This window comes from Amphiura filiformis, chromosome 8 (assembly GCF_039555335.1).
Source record: "Amphiura filiformis chromosome 8, Afil_fr2py, whole genome shotgun sequence".
NCBI classification, from domain to species: domain Eukaryota; kingdom Metazoa; phylum Echinodermata; class Ophiuroidea; order Amphilepidida; family Amphiuridae; genus Amphiura; species Amphiura filiformis.
The window spans coordinates 9,597,397-9,623,489 of NC_092635.1; the positions used below are offsets into that span (position 1 = coordinate 9,597,397).

General features: G+C 35.3%; 1 protein-coding gene across 2 annotated transcripts; it reads left to right on the forward strand.

The window, feature by feature from the left end:
* The first annotated feature begins 292 nt into the window (after positions 1–292).
* Positions 293–25,617, forward strand: LOC140158588 (serine incorporator 1-like). Of its 2 annotated transcripts, XM_072181734.1 has the most exons (14): positions 293–501; positions 4,387–4,551; positions 5,197–5,402; positions 10,379–10,458; positions 12,764–12,901; positions 14,332–14,414; positions 15,950–16,049; positions 16,551–16,643; positions 16,931–17,063; positions 17,644–17,692; positions 19,569–19,598; positions 22,038–22,059; positions 23,287–23,449; positions 24,307–25,617. In XM_072181734.1, the coding sequence occupies exons 1-14, from the start codon at positions 475–477 to the stop codon at positions 24,446–24,448; spliced, it is 1,431 nt and encodes a 476-aa protein (XP_072037835.1). In that variant the 5' UTR covers positions 293–474; the 3' UTR covers positions 24,449–25,617. The 2 variants fall into 2 exon arrangements, with proteins under 2 accessions (XP_072037835.1, XP_072037836.1); XM_072181735.1 differs by lacking the exon at positions 19,569–19,598.
* Positions 25,618–26,093: the final 476 nt, after the last annotated feature.

Genomic DNA, 26,093 nt, shown 5'->3' on the forward strand with positions numbered 1-26,093 from the left:
GTATCAAAACATCACTTTTATATGACTATATATAGGCCTACCACTAGTCTTAAATTACAACTTTGCTAAGTCCCAGTAATTGTCTAGGTTGACTTCATATAAAACGACAAGCCCAACTCAAGTTGACCATTTTCTTGCCGTAAATAACGATCAGTCCCTTTATTCAATGGCAACGTCAAAAATCAGGCGATATTGTATCCGCCACCACCTGCCTCAGTATTTTTGTGGCATAGCGACCTCTTTTGGTAGTACGGTAGAGATGCATGCTGGGAATGACGTAATTTCTTTAGTAGCTATTTTTAGAAATCAACACAAAAACTGCGACATCGGTGACTGTGTTGTCACAAGATAGTCACAAATAATAGTATTTTTGTACCCCTAATATTGACCCTTTTGTTGTAATATTCATTTAGGATACCGTCCAGATATTCAAGATTCGTATTGTGTGCTGATTGAAGGTTTAAACACGACATCATGTGCGGAATCTGCTCTATAGCAGGGGTAAGTTTTGTGATTTGATTCATGTTTCAACAAATAACAATGCAAATACAATGAATAAGCTGTTTCATGTTATGATGTTAATAATCATGCATAATGATTGATTTGATAATTATATCCATGTAGGCCTACATGTATCTATGCTTTTTACCACGAGGCAATGGATATAGGCCTAGGCTTACTGAATCCAATGAACGTCAGCTTTCAACAGCTGTACTCAATCAAAGCTAAGGCAAACTAAGTCCAAGTCACCGCGATCGTAGTCGTAGCCTAGGGCTAGGCCTATCGTACTTCATACTACAATGCGAACGCACAATCTTGGATACAATGCTAACCAATCACAAGTGCGTTGGCATGGCGGATTCTCTTCCGCGTTACTCATGCACAGTCGCACACGCTGGCGTATATCATGCAGTGAAAAGTGTACGCAAAAAATTGTCACGCTATTGAATTTGAAAGCTACGTACGTTCATTCAATTGGAATCCTAACTAGTAGACTAACTAAGTAACTATAGAAAATTTATTTAATTTGTGTACATCGTGGAACATTCAACTACGCTTGTTACTCCGCGACTAATCATGGTAATACACGAGCATATAACGCTTCTCTACGCGTCCATATTAGTGAGGTTATCTGCGTACAGCAGCATAGGCCTACTATTAAAATAGGTATGCTAGGTGAATTCAAATTTGCCATCAAACTGCATCATTTTATATATCAAATTAAAGCCCAAGAGTAAACAAAGCCAAAACTGAAAACCCTTTTTTTATAGCACTTTCCGTAGCAAAGTTACATCTTGTCAAAGATTGACTTTCATCAAACAATGTCAAAAAAGATTCAGCTAGCAAAATTCCCCAAAACGGCATTTCGGGGGTGTTTCTAGATCTTTTGTCTCATTATGATAGCAGGTTTTTTTAATGGAACTGCTATCAAAATCCTCTAAAATTCCATGAGCGAGTGTCTTATCACCATAAAAAATCATATATTTGGGTCAAGTGAAGTATAGAAAACATATTTATGTAGGTTACCTTCTTCGGCCAGGTGTTTTAAATTTCTATGTAAAAATGCATAATTGACATTTTCGGCGAATTTGGCTGACTAGCAAATGTGTTTGCCTGGCATACCTACTTACTAGTACTACACACAGCCACGCAAAGAGTATATTCCACGATGTACACAAATTAAATAATTTTTCTATCCCATAGTCGCAAGATTCATTCTTAATAGAAGCATAGAAGCCAACCAATACAATATTATTTCATTGCAAATTTTCCGGGCAAATTTTATTCATGTACGGTATGATGTAGCCATCAGGGGTAGCGCTAGAGGGGGTCCGGAGTAGAGTTTGGCGAGTCCGAGTTACACAAATGCAGCACAAATAGTATGTCTGCAATAGCGCTAGATTGAAAAACTGGGGGTCTGCAGGGACCCCTGAACTTGCAGAAAATTTAAAAACAGGGGGTCCGAACTCTATTTTGGTGGGTCCGGGACCCCAAAAAGCAACCTAGCGCTTACCCCTGGTAGCCATCACCATCATGACCATATTCCTGTTCACAATCAATGCAATGAATGGTTCATGTTTTTACCCATGGATAAGAGATACAGACAAACTCCAAACATAGTCAAAGTGTCACTCACCTGATATTTAGGGCCGATTGTTCCATGAAACGAGACGGACAAAACTAGATGTACAAGTACCGCATATTAATTATTTTAAAAGGCCTTCCCGTAAACGCAAATACACACAATGCTCTATCGCAGACGCATATAATGCGCCAATGCGAAGGCATGCTGGCTTGTTTGTTACTGTTAGACACAGCAGATCGATGCCTTGATTCCAGGAGTGTAAGTTAATAACCGAAACAGCCAGAGAATGAACTCGAGCATACCGGAGCATAGAATCGACCCACATGCTCAAGATATGAAACTTTGCATAGCATGTGTGCACAAGCCGTTTTTCGGCAATTTTCCAACTGAGTGGTATCCTCAATACAAAAGGTCCAAATTTTCAATTGATTGGACGGCTTTTCAATTTCATCCCAGCTACATACTTTAAGTACCGTACCGGTACCAGTAGGTATATCATTAGAGTAGGGTGGTCACATGAAAATTTCAAACCTACCCCTGGAATTACTTTTTCTGTCAGGATTGTTCCTGCTGCAAAATGATTTTAAAAACCTTTTGAATCAACTCAATCGGACAATCCGTTGCGAAGATACAGCCTTTTTTAGATTCACAAAATTTGCCATTTTTAACCCATTTTTAGGAAAATCCTGATTTTGTCATAAATTTGCATATTCACGGAGCGATAATTGTGGGAATAAAGCCAAAGAAGGCACGAGATGTATTGTTTTTGTTTATTTAATGTTCATTTATGCAAATATTAAAAATCCAGGGTCATAATTGATATTTGCTTCTTTACAACATTTTTAAAATGGCTGAAATCACAAAAATAACTCTTTTGCCAGGACTTTTAAGGTAAATATATGTGATTTTCACCGTTGAGGGCGCTATTATGTGCCAATTTTGACCTTCAAAGGCCTGTATAATTTCCTAAACTACACAACCAAATTGTCTGATTTTTGCACAGGATTTTGCTCTGAGGGTCTAGATTGTAAAACTGAATATAGCATAATTGTACATCTTTGGGAAAATAGTTTTATTTGATGACAAAAAATTATTTTATGCGTAACTTTTTTATGCGTGACCGCACAAAAATGCTATATTCACCTTCAGGCTTCATTACGAGCAGAATATTTTCTATCTAATTAGGTACAATGTAGTCGGGTTTGCACAGAAGTTACTAGGAGACACATTATATGGAATTCAAAATGCCCAAAAGTTTTCCAACTGCTGCAGAATCTGTTACATTTTCACCATACATTTGTGTATGTAGGCAGGGGTACACACAATAGCTAGCATTGTGGCCACCCTAATTAGAGTTTACTTTAGTTCAAGGCATGTCGTGATCCACAGCCTCATCCCCCCACTATTCTCAAAAAAAAGTTGGGATACCACCGGAAACCTCTGGCTACATACAAAATGTACCGGTAATGTTTATGTACACCAAAAATTTCTTGCAGATTAATTCATTTAGCAAAAATGTCATCAAATTTGAATTTCGAAATTACAACAGAGACCCATGGAGCAGTGTAATAGGCCTACACATCATGCATAGCAAACACAAAATTGGAATCAACTGAAATTTGGGGAATCACAAAATCCTCCTTTTTAAAAATATCAAAAATTTCAATTTTTAATCATTTGTCATAAAATGTGTATTATATATCGCAAATTAAAAAAAAATCCATTTGATATCTGAAGGACATTCTTCTTCTTCCTTGTGCCTCCCTCATATATATGTATGAGTATTATCGCACTGCGTATAGACAAGCTGTACCGTACCTATTTTTTACTCTGGAACCTAGAGTAGATGAATGTATTCTTCGTATTCAGAATGCAATTCGATATTTCTGATGTGCTCTCATGTCCCACAAAAAATGCTGTCTAAACGTTGCTACCACAGTACCAGAGCCCTTTCTAAACTGCAATCCAAATACTATTCGGCACATTTTTGGTCTTTCGCAAAATAACAAGAAAATATTCCCAACACGTAACGCCGTAATATTAGAAAAGATGGCGACTTTTGGCGAAATTCGAACTTGGTGTACTGTTAAACGATATAATGGAAAATATGTGAAATTTACGGTAATTTACGCTTACATATTTTTCAAGCACACTTGGCATTAATGGTTTATTCAAGATCTGATGGCAAATTTCTTGAAAAACATGACTGGCCAGTATTTGTTAAATAATAAGTTTTTAATAACATTTGAATCATTTGTTGCAAAATACAATTATAATTATTAACTCTACTTTTTTTATAGCTTGCTTGCTGCGTTGGTTCAACAGCATGTTCCTGCTGTTGTGCGGCTTGTCCAAATTGCAGGAATTCCACAGCAACCAGAATTGTGTATGGTCTCCTTCTACTGGTTGGCACTGTTGTGTGCTGCTTTATGTTAATTCCAGATGTGCAAGACACACTTGCACAGGTAAGAACTCATCAGCATATTCTTTGATACAGGGAACTGAACGTGTTCTGTTTAATTGTTCCATGCAATCTTGAAAAACCTTGTGTACAAGTGTTTGTTCTTTGCCTTGAATTTCTGAAGGCCTAGGTTATCATCAAAATAATGTACTTGCGGATTTTATTGGCAAACATCTAATACTGAACGATATTTGGCATCTTCATGCTTGTGTAGCACTTAACATATTGGCAGTTTGATAAAAACACAGTGTCCACTTTTCAAATTTTGTGTCCACTTTTCTGTAATAAAATAAATTGTTTTAAAAGGGCCAGCCTTTGTTATCAATCATTGGTGACTTGTTTTGGAACGCCAATATTTTGTTATTTGGCACAAAAATGATCATCAGTGTTGTTTTGTTTTTATGTTTTTTTTGGTTTTTTTAATCTTTAAACGGAATCAGTGAATTGGTATAGATTGTTTTACAAAAAAAACAAAATAAGAAAGGTTGTGTCCACATCCATGTTGTGTAGCGATTAATTAATGGGCGATTGTTTTATGTATTTAACGTTAAGCACATTAATTGGAAATCAACATGTACATACAGCCTTAGTAATACATTTCCAGTGAATTTTGAATGTCAAGATGTAATTATTGTTTTCTTGCATACAGATACCATTCCTGTGTAAAGATGTAATACCAGAGTACATACCAGGTATAGACGTAGATGCTTTAATTCACGATCAGTGCAGTATATTAGCCGGCTATGGGGCAGTGTATCGTGTCTGCTTTGGACTCACATGTTTCTTTGCACTCTTTGCTCTTATCATGATCAATGTTAAGTCCAGCAAAGATCCAAGAGGGGGAATTCAAAATGGGTAAGTAGGATTCTTGGTTTTTTTCCAAATGGAGAGTTTAATTACAGTTCCAAATTTAAACTTAATTAAAATTGTGTAATTGTAGTGTAATTAACACATGCAGCGGCCCATGTCACATACAATATTATTCCTGTTAACAGCAATAAAGGAAATGGCTTTTTAGTAACAGTCCTGTGATACCTGGCAGTGTATTCTTTTTCTTAAATTTGCCACTTCCTTTGTTCTTGTCAATTGTTGATTTGGTGATCAATTGACAGTTGAAATAGAATACATTTGTAGGTACATGTGGTCAGAGAAGATGAGGTTATTCCTTCATGTAATTTTACACGAAATTAGGGTTAGGGTTAGGGTTAAGGTTAGGGTTAGTTTAGGGTTAGGATTAGGGTTAGGATTAGGGTTAGGATTAGGGTTATGATTAGGATTAGGCTTAGGGTTAGGGTTAGGATTAGGGTTAGGGTTAGGATTAGTTTACACGAAATAATTACATGAAGGATCGACCGAAGATGAGAAGAAATAATTTGGTATAAAACTAGCTTTTCATTGACTTCCCACTCGTTAGTCATAAATTATCACCTTGTTGAGTCAAGGACTGCGAGTCACTAATGGGTAGGCAGGCCTATATGACCAAATCTAAACTTATCTCATATAGGCTATCATGATAAACATTTTGTCTCTCTTTGTGTAAATATGATCCATGGACAATTGTTAACTGTGAAGGTCTTGAACTTAGTTTTTCTCTTTGTTATTTGTATTTAACATGGGTAAGATGTGTTGTACTTGAGAGGAATATGATTGCTAAATTCCATCTACTATAGAGTAATATTTAAACATACAGGTCTGCCAATTTTTATAGATTTGATGTGTCTAGGTTTCAATTTGGTCACAGAACAGAATTATAACGAAGTAATGATTGAAATAATTTAAGATATAAGAAATTACCAAATTCATGATATTTTGTAATAAAAAAAGTTAAATTTGATATAATTATAGCCTTCCTTGAATTACCAAGAATCAATAACTACAAGGGTCGCGCTAACCTGCGTCATTGCGTCATGGACGCGCTTCTGGAGCTTCTGACTCACAGAAATTTGTTTCAGTAAAACCTGTGCGTCAAAGAATGACGCAGACTTTCCGGGCCGACTGCATCAAATAAAACATGTAAACAATGAAACCATGTCGAAACTATCATCATTCTTAGCTTGGTTTTCATCAATATTGACAAACGCACTTGATTTTACAGTAGATTAAGAATCAACAATGATGACTTTATGGTTTAATTTGCAAAGATCACCAAGTTTCGTAAGTAAATTGATGGAAATTACATAGCAATTTACGACGACGAAAAAGCAAAAATGTCACCGGAAAGCCTGACAATCTTCACACACAAAAAAATAATGGTCGCCGGGAATTGATCAAGTTTCATAACTTTAACAAAAGAAACCTTTTTCATGTTTCATAAGAGCACAGAATAGAGTATATTTGAAATAAAACTGTTAAAATAAGACTGTTTTGTTGCCCCAAAGGGCAAAATCTGAGCAAAATAGGTTGCTAAAAAAAGAAAAAATTGGACCATTTTTGGACTTTGCTATATCAAGCCTGTATGCCATTATTGCCATTATGCTTACATTGCTCAATAACGGGCAGTGATTGGTTCATTACATGCTAACAGCTAATGGATATTCATAATTCTATCAGAAGTGCTGAAAACTAGTAAATAAATAAAATAAACAATATTATTTAAAGAGATAAATAATGAAAATAAAACCTAATAATTAATAAATTAAATAAGAAAATGCAAACTTAAAATAAAACAAAAAATATAAAGCAAATGAATCTTAATAAAATTAAAATTGAAATAAAACAAGAAATTATGAAAACTCCAAATAAAATAAAATAAGAAAATGCAAAATTACTAAATAAGAGTAAAACAAAGAATAAAAGAAATACATTTGAATGAACTAGATAAAATAAAAAACCAAAATAAATAAGAAAATGCAAAATTGATATAAATAATAGTAAAACAAAGGAAATTTTAAAATGAAATAGATAAAATCAAAAATCAATTAAAAAAATTATGAAAAATCCAAATATAAATACCTTGTGGGGTCCAGAGGTTGGGGAGCATAAGCATAGTTACGTCATGAGAATTGTTCACTTGACCCTTTAAAAAAAATCGTTTGACCCCTAAGTTTTTTATTTTAAGTCAGTTAAGGTGGCTGTGTACTCTCAGACATGCATGTAGTAAAAGTGCAATAACTTTGTAATTATTCGCAAGAAAACATATAAAAGTATACATTTTTATGAAGGCAAGACATCAATAAATCTTAATATAAGTACAGATTTGGGGTAAAAACAACAATTTTGAAGAAAATCACAAAAAGTGAGTTTTTGGCAATATTTGTTAGGTACATCATAACAAAAAACACTCTTTCCAAAATATTTTATTTTGTTTTTAGCTCAATCTTGAGGCTCCATTCCAAAAACGTTTTTTTTATTTTTTTGATATTGGCCTTATTTTTTGAGATATTGACCATATAAGGCATCAAAATGAACTTTTTAAAATTCAAAAACGCCTATTTGCACAAAATGATGCCCAAAATCGGAAATAGACCAAAATATAAAAAAAATGAGAAAACCGTTTCTTGAGTCGATCATGCTTTTTACGATGATCATATTTGCTTACCTATAGATGCTGTATTTATTGAGTTATCGTGTACCTAAATCGTCATTTTACCGAGAAAATGAACATTGAAATAATGGCCGTTGAAGTTTAAAGTGGTCACATTTTGCACTTTCAGGTCGAATCACAGGAGAATGCGACAGTTTTCGTTTTGTAACTTATATTACGTGAACATCGGGTAAATCCACAGCCAAGTGAGAAGTTTGAGCGAAATCCATTCATAACTTGACATTTAAATCGGGGGAAAGAACTTGAAAAACCCCTTTTTTATCAGCTAAAACGGAGCCATTTGACCACTAGGTTTTTGTGAAATCAGTGCTTCCGTGGTGTTTCCATAAGATGCGCCTCGCATGCAGATAAGCAGATGAGTTGTTGCGCGCGTTAGGGTGCATCTCTTGCCCCTCATGTTACCCAAATTTCTTGTCCCTAGTCTCAAAATGTGCCATTGGTTAAAATATTACCCCATACCCAATTTTAAATTATTCCGAAGTCGTTTAGGGGGGCCTCCGTGACGTTGAAATTGTTGGTCAATGGCCATACCATATGCATAAGGCAGCTATTTTGTTTTGCATGGTTAACATTAGAAATGACTGCTGCCCTATGTATTTTGTTCATGTAGTTAGGACTATTAATGAATCAAGATGTTAAAATAGTCTAACTCAAAAAAATAAAACATAAGGGAGCTATCTACAGAGGTCAAGTTTATGTAAACATAAATGGCTGCCCTTTGCTGTCTTTACTGTGTAATTGTGAATTTGCTTAGATATACATATCTTTCCTGTTTTCGTGCTAACTTTGACCTGTTAGGCTGATACTACTACAGAAGGGTGATCGCACACTTGCACATTTATAGACCTTGCTCAATTTGATGAGACAGCATCATGTTATACGTTAAAAAGAATGGAAGGCTGAGGTTCTTCAAATCTTCAGATCAGAGTTCTCAGCAGAGATGATTTCGCGAAGTTGTGAATTGCATTATTGTAGGTAGTGGTGAGCAAACTCAGAAGTTAAGTTTAAGATTCCAGAGCAGTGTAGATGCTAGGCCAGACGAATGGCAAAACTTTTGTTCCCCATAAAGATCTGCTTACTTGAATTGAGGTTCCAATCCAAGAAGAACTACATGTACCTCTCATGGAAATATTCATAGGCCTACAAAGGTTACTTTTAAAAGTATGTGAATCATATAATTTCAATGCCAGTTAAATCATCGTACATAAAAGAAAGTTGCAATGTAAAACCAAACAAAATGGTACACTTTGCAGAATTTTGCACTCTGCAGTGACAATTAACAAAGTACCAACACAGGAGAAGCACTGGCTTAAACGGCAACAACAAAGACAATGTATAAAGCCGAATAAGGTAAAATGATCATGCCAGTACCAGTCGGAGATATCCAATATCAAGATTTGAAGAACCTCAGTCCTGTGTGTGTTGTCTCATCAAATTCAGCAAGGTCTAGATGCAAGTGTGTGATCATTATAGTCTGTAGTAGTAACTATCAGCCTAACGGTTCAAAGTTGGCATGGAAACAGGAAAGTTATGAATATTTAAGTAATTTCACAATTACACAGTAAAGACAGCAAAGGGCAGCCATTTATGTTTACATAAAATTGGTCCTTGTAGATAGCTCCCTTATGTTTAATTTTGGGACATGGGCTTTTTTACATCTTGATTCATAATAGTCCTAACTACATGGACAAAATACATAAGGCAGCAGTAATTTCTAATGTTATACCATCTAAACAAAATAGCTGCCTTATGCATATGGTATGGCAATTGACCAACAATTTCAACGCCACGGAGGCCCCCTAAACGACTTCGAATAATTTTAAATTTGGTATGGAGTAATATTTTGACCAATGGAACGCTTTTGAGACTAGGGACAAGAAATTTGGGTAACATGAGGGGCAAGAGATGCACCCTAGCGCGCGTGTACCTTGCTGGTACAACAAAGATTTTCTTTCCTTTTCAATTTCAAACACGAGTGGAATAGTGAAATAAAATCCTTAAAATATTGCAGAAATTTGGAGTTTACAAATCTGGATTTTCATTCCTTGTATTTATAAAAAACATAACAAGGTACAAACATATCATAAAAACTCAATTTTGAGAAAGAAACAATGGCTAGAGTACACAGCCGCGTTAAGGGGTCATCTGTGACCCCAGGCCTAGTTTTAACCTGCCAGCGCTACCCCTGAATAACTATGGTGCTGCCGCAGTCTTTTTTCAGGAAATGGGTCTTTGACCCAATTCTCATTTAATATTATCATTATTATTATCATTTGTCATGCTACAGGTTTTGGTTGTTCAAGATATTGGCCATCATTGGAATCATTGTGGGGGCTTTCTTCATTAAAGCTGGCACCTTTGAAAGAGGTAAGATGTGTTTCCTGCAAGGCAAGAAAATATCCATAGCAGTTCAACAATGAGCCTGAGTGTGAGCATGTTTTTATTTTTTTATTTATTTATTCGTTATTTATGAAGGAAATTCCATCAATACAAATGTACTGGTCTCCCTGGAAGACCTGATTAGAAAGAGGACATGGAAGAAAGAGATAGCAAACAATCAATAGTGGCCGTCAGTGTGACATCACTGTGACCATCTTGTGGGTACTAGTAAACACTGTTCAAAGTTTCAGGGCATGAACAACAGGTGAATTAGGTATAGAGCAATACTAGCAGTCAGTCAAAGGTCAATCCTATCAAGCAAGTGAATGAGGAGCTCATGGGTACAAATCATGTACACAAACACTATTGTCATGAGTCACACTTTAAAACGCTGACGGCCTCTATGGATAGGACAACAAAACATGAAAAGGAAATAAGCCATTATGGCATGAAGCAGCAATCACAATCAAAACAATTTAATGCCAAGGTAATAGATAGAACAAAGTACCAGCATAATGGTTGTTACCTATTCAGTCATCAGGTACAAGGAAGAAACTTTTATACAATTTGCATATTCATGGCCATATGATATGGCTACTATTGCAGTATGATGTGATATACTTGTTTTGCCTCACAGACAGGAAGTGATACTGTGACTTAAAGTGATCACATGAGGAAATAGCATGATTAATACTAGTTAGCTATTGCCCTAATTGGATATAGTCAGCACAATTAGGACAAGAAAAAAATGATATTGGCATAACCTGACCTGCCCTAATTGTTGAGAGGACTGAACTTCATGGGGACAGGAAAAGCACCCAGAATTTCCATTAGGTTGTATTATGAAAATGCACCATTTTTGGGTGATTTTGGAATGAAAATGTGTTTTAGGAACAAAAATATCCCAACCAGTGTAGCCTATATGTGACCCGCTCCCACAAAACTATACATAAGTCTCTAATTTTGAAAATTGGGTTTTTGATGTCATCATTTAGTATAGGTCTTCAGCTTTCATTTGATACCTAAATTATGTTTCTGGGAAATGTGGTCCTTATTCTACGGTCTTTCAACGGGAAGGGTGAAGGGACACATGTACTGTAACCAATAAATGACCATTGCTTTTGTCCGCCAAATTCAAATGAGTGTGTGTGATGGTGGGCACACCAAGTATTGAGATGTCAGCAGAAAGAGTTCATGAGATAAGTCAGAGATAAGTAAAGGGCGGGGTAAAGGCCCGGGGGGGGGGTACTCAAGTTTGGTTTTGGTAGGGACGTGCCGCTGAGATTTTGGAAGTGGACCCATAAATATACCAATTTTTCAAGAAATTTGGACCCATTGATATACCAAAAGTCAAAATTTTCGGCCGAATTTCACCAAAATTGTCTTAGTTTTGACAAATTTTACCAAAATTTTGGGAAAATTTTGAAATTTTTTGCTAGATTAAGGAAAAAATGGGCTGTTTTTCGAAAAAATTGAGAAAATTTTGAAAAAAGGACCCATTCATATACCAAAATAGGCTTTGAAAAAGGGGTCATTGATATACCAGAAGGCCGAAAATGCTACCCATGTTTGCGGCACGTCCCCGTATGGTCATTTGTACTGAGTACCCCCCCCCCCCCGGGGTAAAGGGTAGCAAGTATTGAAGTTGGAAGTCGAAGGAGTAAAATAAAGTAAAGTTCATGGTTAAGTAAACAGAGCACATCTTTGTCTTGATTTTGTGTGTGTGTGTACATGACAAACGCATTTGGCTTGAATAGGAGCTAAGTGCAACTTTTAAAATCCGACTTGAAGCCACTCAAGCGCCCATAACTCGACCAAATGATATCGTAGAGCAACAAAAGAGGTATCAAAATGCGCGGGAGAAAGCTGCGCTTTATATACATTAAATAAGTTTTTGCTATATATTTCATTTCCCGATATATCTGACCATCTATAATCGTTTTGATACTTTATTGGTTGAGTTTAGTTGACCTGCCTGGTCTATATTTGGCATGTTAAAGAAAGTAGACAAACTGTGGGACTTCAATTAATAATTTATGATACTTCTGACAAGATGTCACAAGACAATTATCAAAATAAAATATATTGATATTAATCCACGATGTTATAAGACCTTGTATATTACGAGCTGATCAATCTATATGTTTTTAAACATTTTCTCTTCTCTTAAAAGAGAAGATGTCCTTCTATATACATAGATGGACACTCAACTATGGTGCTTGCAATTTCTGCAACAAATGAAGCAACATTGTCCAACTTATTGTTCATAATCCTTTTACTTTCTTCCATGCAGTATGGATGTATTTTGGCATGATTGGCGCATTCATCTTCATCATTATTCAGCTGGTCCTCATCGTTGACTTGGCTCATTCATGGAATGAGAGCTGGGTAGAGAAGATGGAAGACTCTGATGGCAAAGGCTGGTATTGTGGTAGGTATTTCACACAATGCAGTTTTCAATGCAGATTTCAGAGGCAAAATCAACACAATTTCAATCAGCTCTAAATCATTGTACTATTCGCCCGTTGCATTGTTCCGCCCTATATGCAAGGAGAGCCTCAAACTGGCAATAGACATGAACTTAGGAAGAATTTTGTAACTTTACACAATGTTGAATGACTGGTTCAGTTCCCATCATGTATGCTGCCAGATTGAGGCTCTCATCGCATTTGGCAGAATTGTGCAGTGGGCAAATGGCTGATTGTTAAGTGATTTAACTAGTATTGGCAATGTGGCGTTAAGGTTTTGCATTAAATTGAAATTGTGCAATATGTCAAATGGATGTCTTTTGTTGAGCAGTTGTTGCCTGATCAGTTAGCTATTCGGCCAAAAGTTACAACCAAAATGTCACCATGCGCACTTGTGCAGTGTCTTTTTGATGGAACCAAGTCATACAATGCTGGTATCCTATCATTTAATTAATTACTGCTGTTTTTTTTATCTTGGGGATCTTATATATTCCAACAAAGTATGCATAAGATTTACGTAGCGTGTAAAATCAAATGTGAAAAGAACTCATAATAAATTTTGAAGGAAAAGCAGTGAATCTATGATCAAGTAAATTTGAAGATTTACTTTTCGAACTAAACAACTGCTATCGCTTAAAGTCAATAAACAATGGGAACCATTAATTTAACAATTTGGTGATGAGAAATATTGACAAATATTAATAAACAAATATTGACTGCTATGAGGGGCATGGTTAAAATTATATTATTTATTTTTATTTATTTATTCTTTCTTTAACCAGGGTAGCCCCTTCAGTAACTGGTACTGATCTCCAAGGGGGCCCTGAGTGACAATTTACAGCACACAATATAATAAAAGAAGTTGATAACAATTAAAAGCAATGCATGGAAGCAAAAGTTACTTAAATACAGTATTTACATTGTACATCAGGTCAAGTAATAATTACATTATACAGAATAGAGGCCCGCGGTGATCTCAAAACCATGACTATTCATGGTTTTGAGATCACCACGGGCTTATAATTTTAACTATGCCCCGAATAAAAAGCAGTCAATATTTGTTTTATATACCAAATCTTAAGATTTGTGTCATCTGTTTAGTTAAAAGCATCGATTTTAGGAAGAGAAATTAATTGTTTCAATGCGAACGGCACATATTACAATCTATTACAATAATTCCACGTAATTATAGCGCGCGAAAACATTAACTCGTGCGTAATATCAATTTACGCTGTGAATAAAGCACACGCAGAACTATGCCTGGGGGAATAGTTACTTTTGCAGGCATAGTCAAAACTATGCCTGCGCTTTTAACCTATCAGATGGCGGGAATCTTTAGATGATGTATAATGTTTGCTGTAATTACCTGTGCATTCTTTGATTCTTTCCACAGCACTCCTGACATCCACTGTATTCAACTACCTTGTAGCTCTCACTGGATTCATACTCTTCTATGTTTTCTACATTGGAGGTGGTGTAAGTTGATATTTTAAGATTATTATTGTGAATGCACATATATTGTTACAAGTTTGAAAGGCTGCCAAATCTGGATTTGTCTCTTTGTTAAATTCATATTAAGCACAAATTCTCTTTAATAAGCGAACAGGAGATTGACTCCGCGGCACTGTACCGTTAACCAACCCTGTATGCCGCCCTCTTTCCTTTACTATCCACGCTGATTGCCATGAAATAATTGATATTCTGCACTCTGGCACTAGAGCACTGATTACCTGTTCGCTAATTCAAGACAATTCACTAATTTAAAGGCACATATAAAATTAACAGATGTGGAAATAGGAGTATAAACTGACCAGTATAGATCAGTTGTAGTCCTACTAATTCATGGCATATTGGATGGCCTAGGGGAAAGTTAGACCATATTAGCAAGACTATCCTTGCCTTCAAGGTGAAACAAACCTGCTCATGTTACCCTCTGGCCATGGGCTGGCCTGGTGTCAGATCTTACCCAGGGAAAGATGACATTCCAATATATGCCTTTAAGTAAATTCATACATAACATGAGTTTAACAGAGAGACAAATCCAGAGTCTGCAGTCTGTCAAACTTATAACAATATGGTATATGACTTGGCAAGACAAATGAAGAATTCTAGACAACAGTTATACTATGGGATAAGCCACTTGTTTATGCAAATGAAGTTGGTAGCTGATCTCATGCATACGCGGTGATCAAGACTATGCTTGACTTGAGTAGGCTCTATTTGCACTGTAAACCTAACACAGCCCATGGTTTTTTTGCTATTGGAAGTGAAAAAAAAGAAAAAAAAAAAAAAAAAAAAAAAAAAGAAGGGGAGAAGATGAACAAAGAGGTCACTTGGTACCCATGGGAATTGAACCTTAGACCCCTCACATGCACAAGATCACCCACTGGTAGCCACAGTGGTTTTGCTGGCCCGGCTAGTGATTCTTCTTGGCATCATGTGGGATGCATGCACAGTTGTTTTCCTTGATTTTGTAAAATTTGTAAGATTTTTTTGGAAGTTAGGGTTATAATATAGGCCTATAATGGGATGGCATCATGTGGGATGCATGCATATGCAGTGGTTTTCCTTTGTAAGATTTTGTACATTTTTTTGCGGTTAGGGTTAAAGAACCTGTTCCAAGGCCCTACCTCTGAGAATCTGTGTGGCACATACCTACTCAAAAAAAAAACTTGATTGCCATCTTCCCCCGTGTATGAATATTATGTTGTGTTGGTTGTTGCTAAAATTGATTTTGAGGTACAGCTGAAGAATTGTTAAAACTTCATTCATATTTCATTGCTATTTATATATTTATACGTCACAAAGTTCTGTTTTAATGGTTTCGCATCTTTTTGTAAGCCTGTTAAATGGAAAAGATAGATTCTGAATGACAATGATGTGTACAACGAACAAGTCATTTTGCCTGATTGCATGCCCACATGATCAGAGATTATTATGCACACCTTAGACCACACTTGTAACTTAAATATGCTTGTACTTTTAACTTTGTTGCATTTTGAATTGTTCAGACGGGTGATTCATGCGGTCTTCACAAGTTTTTCATCAGTATGAATTTGATCCTGTGTATTGTCATCTCAGTAGTTGCCATCCTCCCAAAAGTACAGGAAGGTAGGTAGTATATCTTTTACAGTTTTAGCTTGTCAGATTGTCGGTCATAGTGTAACAATGCCAGGAGGTAGCACCTGGCATGTGTGTACAGCAACAAGGTTAAATTGGGAGAGCTCAGATTCCATTGTAATTCCATGGGAAATCCACTATATTGGATTGCCATATATGGGGATAAGAAATGTATGGCAAAGGCACAAAATACAATATTCAGCATCTTTAAGCCTAAGCTTTGCAAAGGTTTCAATATGCCTCTATTACATGTCATCAACAAGACATTTCTGCATACTACAAACTAAACATACAGGCACATAAGTTTGCCAGGAAACAGGCCATGGGATTGCAGAAGATAACCAAACAATTGACATACTACTAATATTACAAGTTCAGTTTTGAACAAGAAATTTGTTGGCGATGTTCACAGAAGTGTTAGACAATAGACATCATTGCCAAATCTTTCATATTCATCACCTTAGTGTTTTTCCTTTTTTATTTTATTTTCAGCCCTTCCTCGTTCCGGTCTGCTGCAATCATCCGTCATTTCTGTGTATGCCTGCTATCTGACCTGGTCTGGTCTCAGCAGCAACCCAAACACAAGTAAGTCTCTCTTTGTAAAAGTCACAACACCTACAAGAAGAGGGTGTTTGTAATGCTAACTCTATCCTGACATAGTACTGATATTCTTCAAAATGATTGTTTCCAGTGACTGCAAAGTACTACATTCAAAATGTGATCAATCAGTAACAATGTAACAATTTTGAATAATATGGTTGACAATGACAAATGATAACTGCATATCTAGTGTGTATGCAACCACTTAAATAATTGTAGACTGATACAAGTTGCAACACCAATTCATTCCTGCATCTTCTTTCTCTCTGCAGATTGCAACCCTGGACTTTCTGGCATTGTACATCCAGGAAATCACTCTGTTATCCCTGACAAGGTAGTCCTTGGTGTACAGGGTGAGGATTGGGTCACTCTCATCCTCTTTATTGTCTGTATCATCTATGCTTGGTAAGTTCTGTCACTCCTTAATGGAGCTATTTGTTCTGAAATGAGGACCTTGCTCCCTATATAAATCATGTGGATGAGTTTCCCATGAAAACAGAGACCGTTGCCAACACAGCAATTGAGTTTTCCTTTGCCCATTAACAAAGGAAATTTCTGCCCCCCCCGAATCCAATTTCATCATCAACATGTGGAGCACTTGTCATTCCTGTCTGACATCCTCTGATTCTTTTGAGAATGGTGCATCATACAGAGTAAAGAATAGCTTCTGAGTGGCATACCTGTTACACAGCTAAGCATCCTGCATATGCAGACATCCACAAAGCAATTATTTGTGTTGTCATACCAAACATCTCTAGCAATGTAGACTTGGCAACACTGATTTGACATCATTGTTACTACATAAAGGCCATGTCTGTCAGGTAATGTTTGGCATGATTCCAAGTGTCACTCTGCTTTCAGATATCTGTGTGACAATAAGAAATGTCAACCTTTGATCTTGATATTGGCTAGTTGACAAGGAGCCATGAATTAACTTTTTTCCATCTTGCATGAAAATTTATATTTTATTCTATTTATTTTCTAGCATTCGTTCAGCCAGCACCAACAATGTGAGCAAACTAACTGGAAATGATGTGAGTACTATGCTTCTAAATAGTCTCAGTCCTTATTCCTTGAAAATAATAGATTTAGTCTCAAGTATGTTCATGTCATTGATATTCTACTAATATTCTATTTTTGATAGGGAGCTGTTTGTTCTCAATGGTAGTGATGCACATTAACTTTTTTTCAGAACACTTAATTTAAATTCCTAGTGTAGAAAGGGAATGTATTGCCTTGAAAATAGCGGGCAGACAGTGTTCCTTATAATGCGTTTTTTGTGCCTTGCTCTTCACATAATTGATTGCAAACCAAAATGTAGATGTTGGCCTATAGCTAGTATTTCTGAATTGTTGTGTCAACATATTGAGTACCATCAAGGATTGTTCTGTATCAAGAATTTAGATAAGTTTCATCATTTCAGCTCTTCAATTTTGCTATTTGAGTTAAAATGTCACAGTGACATACTATCCATGCTCAAAATCTCTGAATAAAAGATCCTTGGGTATTTTCATGTGCTTTGTCATATTCACTCACTTAAAGTAATGGCCTATTACTGATCCGTTGATTGAATCTGGACATTGGCTCATTGAATCTCAGCATCAAATGCATCTTTATAATGCTTCATTGATATGATTCACATGCATTGTAGACATTTCAGTGAAAGTCTTAACATTGGTCCAAGTATGAGGTACTATATGAATATCATACATAATCATGTTATTTCCCACTCAAATTGATGTATTCAACTAAAGCATTTTGCTTACTCTGCACTTGCGTTCCTTTTCATCACTAAGCACATGTATGACCAATATATTTCCATAATTATCATAAATTAAGATTTGAATACATAAAAGAATGGGGCCTTGCACATCAATCACTCCATTACTGAAATATGGCAAATGTTGTCAAATATGTTGTATGCATTGTGTACAACAAATAATCCTAATAATGATTACTTAATTCCATGATATGTATATTTTACCAATATTGAGCAAATGTGCAGCATTTTGCAAAGAACTTTCGCACTGCCCGATTTGGTGCAGTTGATGGCGTAAACTTGAAGTTGGATACTGATTGGCTAATTGAATCATGTCATCATCACATCAGCACCTCATTCGCCGATCAATCTGCATAACATTGTGTGATGCAAGCGTAATTTTACACGATTGGTTGGCTAGTGCAATAGGTCTGTGCAAAATAGTGGTGGCAATTTTAAATAATGCAGTCCAAAAGGGTGAAAAGAGTAAAAAATCACTCCAAAAAGAGTGAAAATCCAATTTCCACTTTATCAAGGAGCCATATAAACTAATATGGAAATTGGACTAATTTTTACTCTTTTGGAGTGATTTTCACTCTTTCTGGAGTGATTTTCACTCTTTTTAGAGTGATTTTAACTCTTTTTAGAGTAATTTTCACTCTTTTTGGAGTGATTTTCACTCTTCTCACTCTTTTGGACAGTGTGTTTTTCACTCTTTTACATTTAGAGAGCATACTACTTAGTTTACCTGTAATAACGTCAGTTTCATAATTGGACCTGTGTGTTAACACATTGTAAAGCCTGCCGAATTCGGCAACCTTGGGTTCAAATGTTTAGGGGCTTTGAGGGACTTCAGGATAACTTGCAAAAATTTTGTAAAAAGTGTTTATAGACTTAATATGAATAGTATAATGGGAAAAACTTCACTAGGCGAGGTTTCCTAACAAATATGATTTTCTGGACAACCCTAATGCAGTGGTTAAAAAATCCACCAGGAAACTGAACTTATGTAGTTTTAATCCATCAGACCAATTTCCATCCAGCAAAAAAAAAGAGAAACGTCCCTAATATATGCTACTGAATATTTGTATGTCATCTATTATATTTGCATACTATTCTTGATTTCCTTTATGTCAATCTATTGTCTTTAGGGCACTGCACTCAATTATGGGTCTCAAGAGGTAAGGGTTCATAGTTCAAGGGTCAAGTGTTAACTTGATACTAATTTACAAACTGCATTGCTGAAAAAAAATGCATTGATGCAAACATTAATATAGGTGATGGTTGTATCATAAAATTGGTTTATACTTTACATTTTGTTGTTTCGTAACAATCATTTTGATAAAAATTTTTGGTGACTTTTATATAAATTTGACCCTTCTAATTCTAATGTACTGCATGTGTGTACCCTGGTTTTGTGCACATGCGCCATATAAATTGTAAACGACATATTCCACAGGATACAGGCATTTGATTTGAAGATGCAAGCATGATTAACCCCAACTTGTTTGTTCATATTTATTAGAGACTACCAATTAACTAGTTGCACTGAGTGAGATTCATGTTGCATATCATTCACCTTCTTTTTGATCATTGATAATCTGGCTAATACTAGCTAGTTTTCTTCTCTCTTTTGTTTTTGGGGAAAAAAACTGGAACCATAAGCTAATATGTTGACCATTCACACACAAAAAAAGGCTTTCCCACAAGGTTATTCCAATTACTAAACACATAATAAGATTAAAAACCATGTCCTGCAGATCAGCATTAAGGCAAATATCCAAATCCAGATTAGTAGAATGCAAATGACAATTTGTTGCATTTGAAATGAATGACAAGGTTCCAGTGAATGTCTGGGTAGACACATGATGCGGACCACATTGTTCCATACTATGTGATTCTGCTGTTCCCTGTATATAGCCCGGCCCCCAATGGCAATACCTTGTTTATAGGATGAACAAGGTGTCAACCAAGTACAGTCAATACCTATTGTGGGTTTCATGTAAGAGGCCAATATATTGCTTTTCATGCATTCAGGCTTACTAATAATTATATCACACATACACATAGAATATAGCTCATCTCGTCCATCTCCATTGAAAATAGTAGATATTTTCTCTATTATTTCAGTGTCATTTCATAGCAAAACTCAAATCTTTTTCTAGTCTGTGATTGATAACAAACAGCTCCCTATTATTGTAACTCTTTATGTTCTGTAGACTGTAGATTATGCAGATTTATGTAGCATGCCTAGGTACATGTAGTCTTCATATAGTCCATTTGGCTTCCTTAAAACTTAAGCGTCCGCATGATCAAAGGTGGTGCATCTGCAGCATGCGATGCGGTGTAAAGTGACTGCACGTTACTGTTTTGAGGATGCCAAATGAACCATGGTCATCATGGGACACAATGTGAGTTATCTATAAGAAGACAATGTTGGGAATGATACATTTTGTGGTACAGTATGGGATTTAAAGAATGAAACTAGATCATGATAAATGTGTTCCACACTTTTTTCCAAGCATAACACTAATTAAGTCCTTTGAGAAGTAAACATAATCCTGGCAGTGACTTGTGCAAGATAACTGGCCACAGCACATGCTTGAATTACTGTTAACCACACTGCCAGGAATGAAATGGACTTCTTTCAGGACTACACTAACTGAAATCATCTAAATGCAAGCTAGCTGACTGCTGTGTCCATAAACACTTGATTGTTTACATTACTTTATTTTTCATTCAAATCTGACATACACTTGACTTGTAATGTGAACTGACATTGTTGTACAAAATCTTTGGATAGACAACTTGCATATTTGCCAGAATTAATTACAAGTGACACAATTAAATGTTCATGATCAGTTTTTAAAAGAGTGTATTTTTTAACCAATACTCAACCAATGCAATTTACAGTTTGTTTTGCAGTTAAAGTGTTAATGTCCTGATACAATGTACAAACCCTGCAAGTTGAAGATGTTGTTGAATATCCATGATTGCAACAAAATTAGCCTACCAGATGTTGAGTCTCTTCACATTCTGAGCTACACACACAAAGTGTTTTGTACTCAAGCTAATCATCATGACATGTTTCTATCTGGAGTCAATTTGTGTTAAAATCCCTTCCTACAATACAAAGGATATGGATTAACGCCCAAACTGCAATCATTGTTATTAAATAGGCCTATTACATTTTGGGAAAGAATTTTTGGCACAATTTGACTTTCGGCAGAGAAACCCAAAATCTGTGTATTAATCTCAGTACTAAACCAATTTATAGTTTGTTTGGCTTGTAATTGGTGAAAAAAAAGAGACTCCTGTAACATTTTCTATTAATATAGAATGCCTTGCACGCAGTTGAGCACTGCACTTAACGCTAGTTGGGCATTGCGTAATGTGTGACTGGCACACACTTGCGTGAATTTGCGCGAGAGTAAGTTTGGGACTTTATTTGCACTTGTAACAAACACAAATAATTTTCACCAATTATAACCAAAACAAACTTAAGGATTCAATTGGCATCACTGCCAAGGATCCAATACATATATAAAGTGTATTTCAAGTGCTTTTCTTACATGAATAAATATTATTAATATATATTTGTATTTTTATTTTGTTTACAGAAAGTACTTTTGGATGGATCATGTAAGTATTTCACAAGTCTATTTATTTGTGTCTTATTATAAAATCTGCACAAAAAGAAACTCAGCTGTTATAAATGCGCCTATAGCTTCAGATCTAATAATTGTTTCCACATTATTTCTACATAGAAAGAAGGATGATTTATTTACGCGCATTTTGATACCCCATTTGTCCAATTTTGTTCAATATTAACAACACAGCAGCGTTTTAACGAAAAAATAACCGAATTTAAAAGTTGCAGCTACTTGTATTGATTTGAAGTCAGCGCGAAGATAAATGGAGGGTTTTACATTGTGTACGTGCCATAATGATTGCGTAATAACCATTGGTCGCTGTAAACTGCAACTTTTAAATTCGGGTATTTTTCTTTAAAAGCACTACTGTGTTGTTAATACTGAACGACATTTGACAAATGGGGTATCAAAATGCGCGTAAATAAATCATCCTTCTTTCTATGTAGAAATATTGTTGAAACAATTATTTGATCTGAAGCTATAGGCGTATTTATAATAGCTCAGTTTCTTTTTGTGCAGACTATAGTTGTATACACTCAGCCATGTTTGAAAGAAAGTGTATCCAAAATTGATGTCAGTATACAGCCAAGAATCTTTGGTTTTGCATCCTTATCTGAAGGGCATATCATAATAGCAGTAGCAGTATTAATTTAAAATCGCTAGTATAAATAAACATTGGTAGCGTGTTCACAATCGCTACCAGCGTCCACTCATGGCTAGTGACGTAGTGACAAAGTTGTCTTTAAATCAACTGCTTGCAACTTGACGCTCAGGCATGCTATGACTTCTTAATCAGATATCAACAATCGCTTTTCTGATAAGTAACAGAAGTTACGTCACAAAAAGCAACTGTACACTCCTAGTATTGCCTGGTATGATATGCCCTGAAGGCCATTGGGTGCAAATCAAGTCATTATTGGCTCTATGTTGAAATATTGTATGTTATGGTCATACATGTAGGATAGGCCTACCTATTTATAAAGACCTAGTTTTGGCTCTAACTTAAAAACCGGAAGTGACTTCTGTTTCATTCCCGGCTTGGTCCAAATAAAGGAGTAATTAATGATATGCAGCATGTCCAATTTGTTCAATTTATTTTCTTACTTTTATGATATCTTGGAAGCATGGTCAGTTGGTCACATTTTCAAATAAACAGTTGTGTCTAATTGAATTGAATGAATAATATTGTTGTGTTGTTGTTGATTGATTCCAATAGCTGCTGGGTCAGGTGACAGTGGTCCTGATGGTGATGTAGAGAAAGCAGGACAACAGGTGTATGACAATGAGAAAGATACTGTAGCCTACAGCTACTCATTCTTCCATCTCATGTTGGCACTGGCATCACTCTATGTCATGATGACACTTACTAATTGGTTCAAGTAAGTTATTTGCTTTTACTTCGTTAGACATATCTTTAAATAACATTAATAAGCCCGATATGTATGACTGTGCAAAGAAATAATGAAAGAGTCGCCTCCTCATCATTCCGTAAAAAACATGTTACTGAAAACTCATTCAATTTTCTTTAGCCTTAAAGGCAATAAATGTGCGATTTACATAAATAATAGATAGATTCTTATTTGTTTTCCACATAATGTTAGTTTTCACTGATCACATTGTCCCCTTTTAATACCGAGCCAAACGAATGAAAGAAAATTGCTATTTCATTCCAGAGCCTATAATTATTGTCTATGCGTGTATTAGCTCACCAATCGTTATTGAGCGTAGCTTCACGCAGCTGGGACTTATAAATCAGATGTATAACTAAAAGATGAATATCTCTATACACAGTTTATACATCACTGATTTAATGATACACATGCACGAGACGTGTCAGCCATCACTCGACCGGATAGGAGATCCCTGAGTTTGTAATAAAAACTTAAATTTTACTTTAATTAAATCACTTCAAGATTAGTCTTCCACATGGTATTTTAGTACTCCATAACAATTATGCTAAAAGTAGAAATACAAGAAATATAGTGTTGCTGTGGTTCAAATGGCTTTAAGTGATAGACATGATGTGTATTTGTGTCAAATTAATGCCAAATGCCTTTGAGAATCTTGCAAAAGATTCACTGAAAATTTATGCAGTCCTCCATTGCATGTTTCCTATGAACATTCTTTGTATTCTATCTTCCATGTTACTGTCAACTAAGAATTTTTTCAGAATATTATCTGCTCTGTGTGCATTCTGTTAAATTGCATATTTTTTCCTTCATTCATAACATTGCAGGCCAGCCCAGTCATTATCTGAGAGTCTGACAGCCAGCAGCGGGGCTATGTGGGTCAAGATTGCATCCTCCTGGGTATGCTTCATTATCTACATCTGGACCTTGATAGCGCCTGTCGTTCTATCTGAACGCGATTTCAGTTAAATGGAGATCATATAAACTAAAAGTGAAGTTTAACCAGTGAGAAATGAAAGCATAAAACAACTATTATTATTTATACTCAGCGTGCAAATTTGGGTTATTGTATAATATATTTAAGTTTAAAAAAATTGTAAATTTAAAATGTTAATTTTAAAGAGAACCTAGTGGTTTAAAAGTAACGATTAAACATAATGCTTTAATTTAGGCCTATACCATGGTACCAATGTTATGACCATTGTTACACAGCGAAAATGTTACAAGTATATGCAGGATTTGCAGTTGATGACCTCAGGTCATTTTCACTTTCAATAGCAATTTTAAGGCATAAACATTTGATTACCGTAGATTTGGGTGGGGTGTTCAAATTATAATAAAAGCACTAAGAATTATGTTGTTTAAATTCTTGTATGTTTGTATCCTATTATAAAATTACAAAGGTTTGTAACTTCTGTAATGGTGCAAGTTTTTGTTTTATATTTTATTGCAACTTGAATACCATTGATGAAAAGGAGCTATACATCTTATTCAATTTTAAAACAAGGATCGCTGACCTGCCAGACATTTATGTGAGAGTTGGTTCATCTGCTACTGATGACCAAGACAATCATTTAAATGAAGCTCTTTCTTCTTATTAAATAGGATGTTATATTCCTTTGTATTTTAGTAAATGTTTTAAAAGCTTGTTTGCTCACATACATGTTAATGAAAAGGACATTTTGTCATCTGTAAATATACACAAATATATTGTTGTATCTTGTGTTTTATGGTATAAACATTTGTACAGCTGGATTTGACACACATGGTGAGCCATTGTGTGATGCTACATTGTTGAAAAAAATACATATAATATAACTGCTTAAATTATGGCGAAGTAAAAGGGATAGATTGCAAAACTTGTGATGGAAATTGTATGTAAATGTTGTTGTTTTATACATGTATGTATTAAATGATAATTGCAAATGCATAGCTATACTTTGTATGGCTTATAATTGGAGAAAATTATTATTATTTTTTTTTGTTATTGTGCGTATCAATAAATTCCAATCATGCTCACATAAATTCACATAAGCACATGCTAGTCATGCATTGTGCACCTAGCGTTCCATGCACGCCATTCTATTTCAATACACAGCGGTATGTGTCATTTCTGTTGCCAATTATAGCTGAGCAAAGTAAAGAATCAAGAGATCACAGGTGTATCCATTCATTCTTACAGTTAAACAATGGATATTTAGTCTCCCATAGCATTTTATTTTTAAGTTTATTATGTGACATTGGAGCGATTTGAGCGGCATCATACCACAAGCGTGAATTCAACTCACTGTCATACATATATGGTCATTTTCACAGTAAAGGGTGTAACTTTTGATTTTTTAGGGTCAAAATTTCAAACCACTTAAATATGTTTCTGTTTACTGTAATCATGCATAAAAGCAACTCAAATTCCAGTAAAATAATGTTTCAAGGCTTAAACCTTTTGATTTCTGATAAAAAATTTGACATTTCCATAACATTTTGGTTAAAATCTTAGAAAAAATGTATTTTACATAAGCTCAGAAAATTATGACATGAAAGCTGGAATACATGTGAAATCCCATTCCAAAGTAAGTCAACAGATATAAGTTAAATTTTATACCATGTTTTGCTA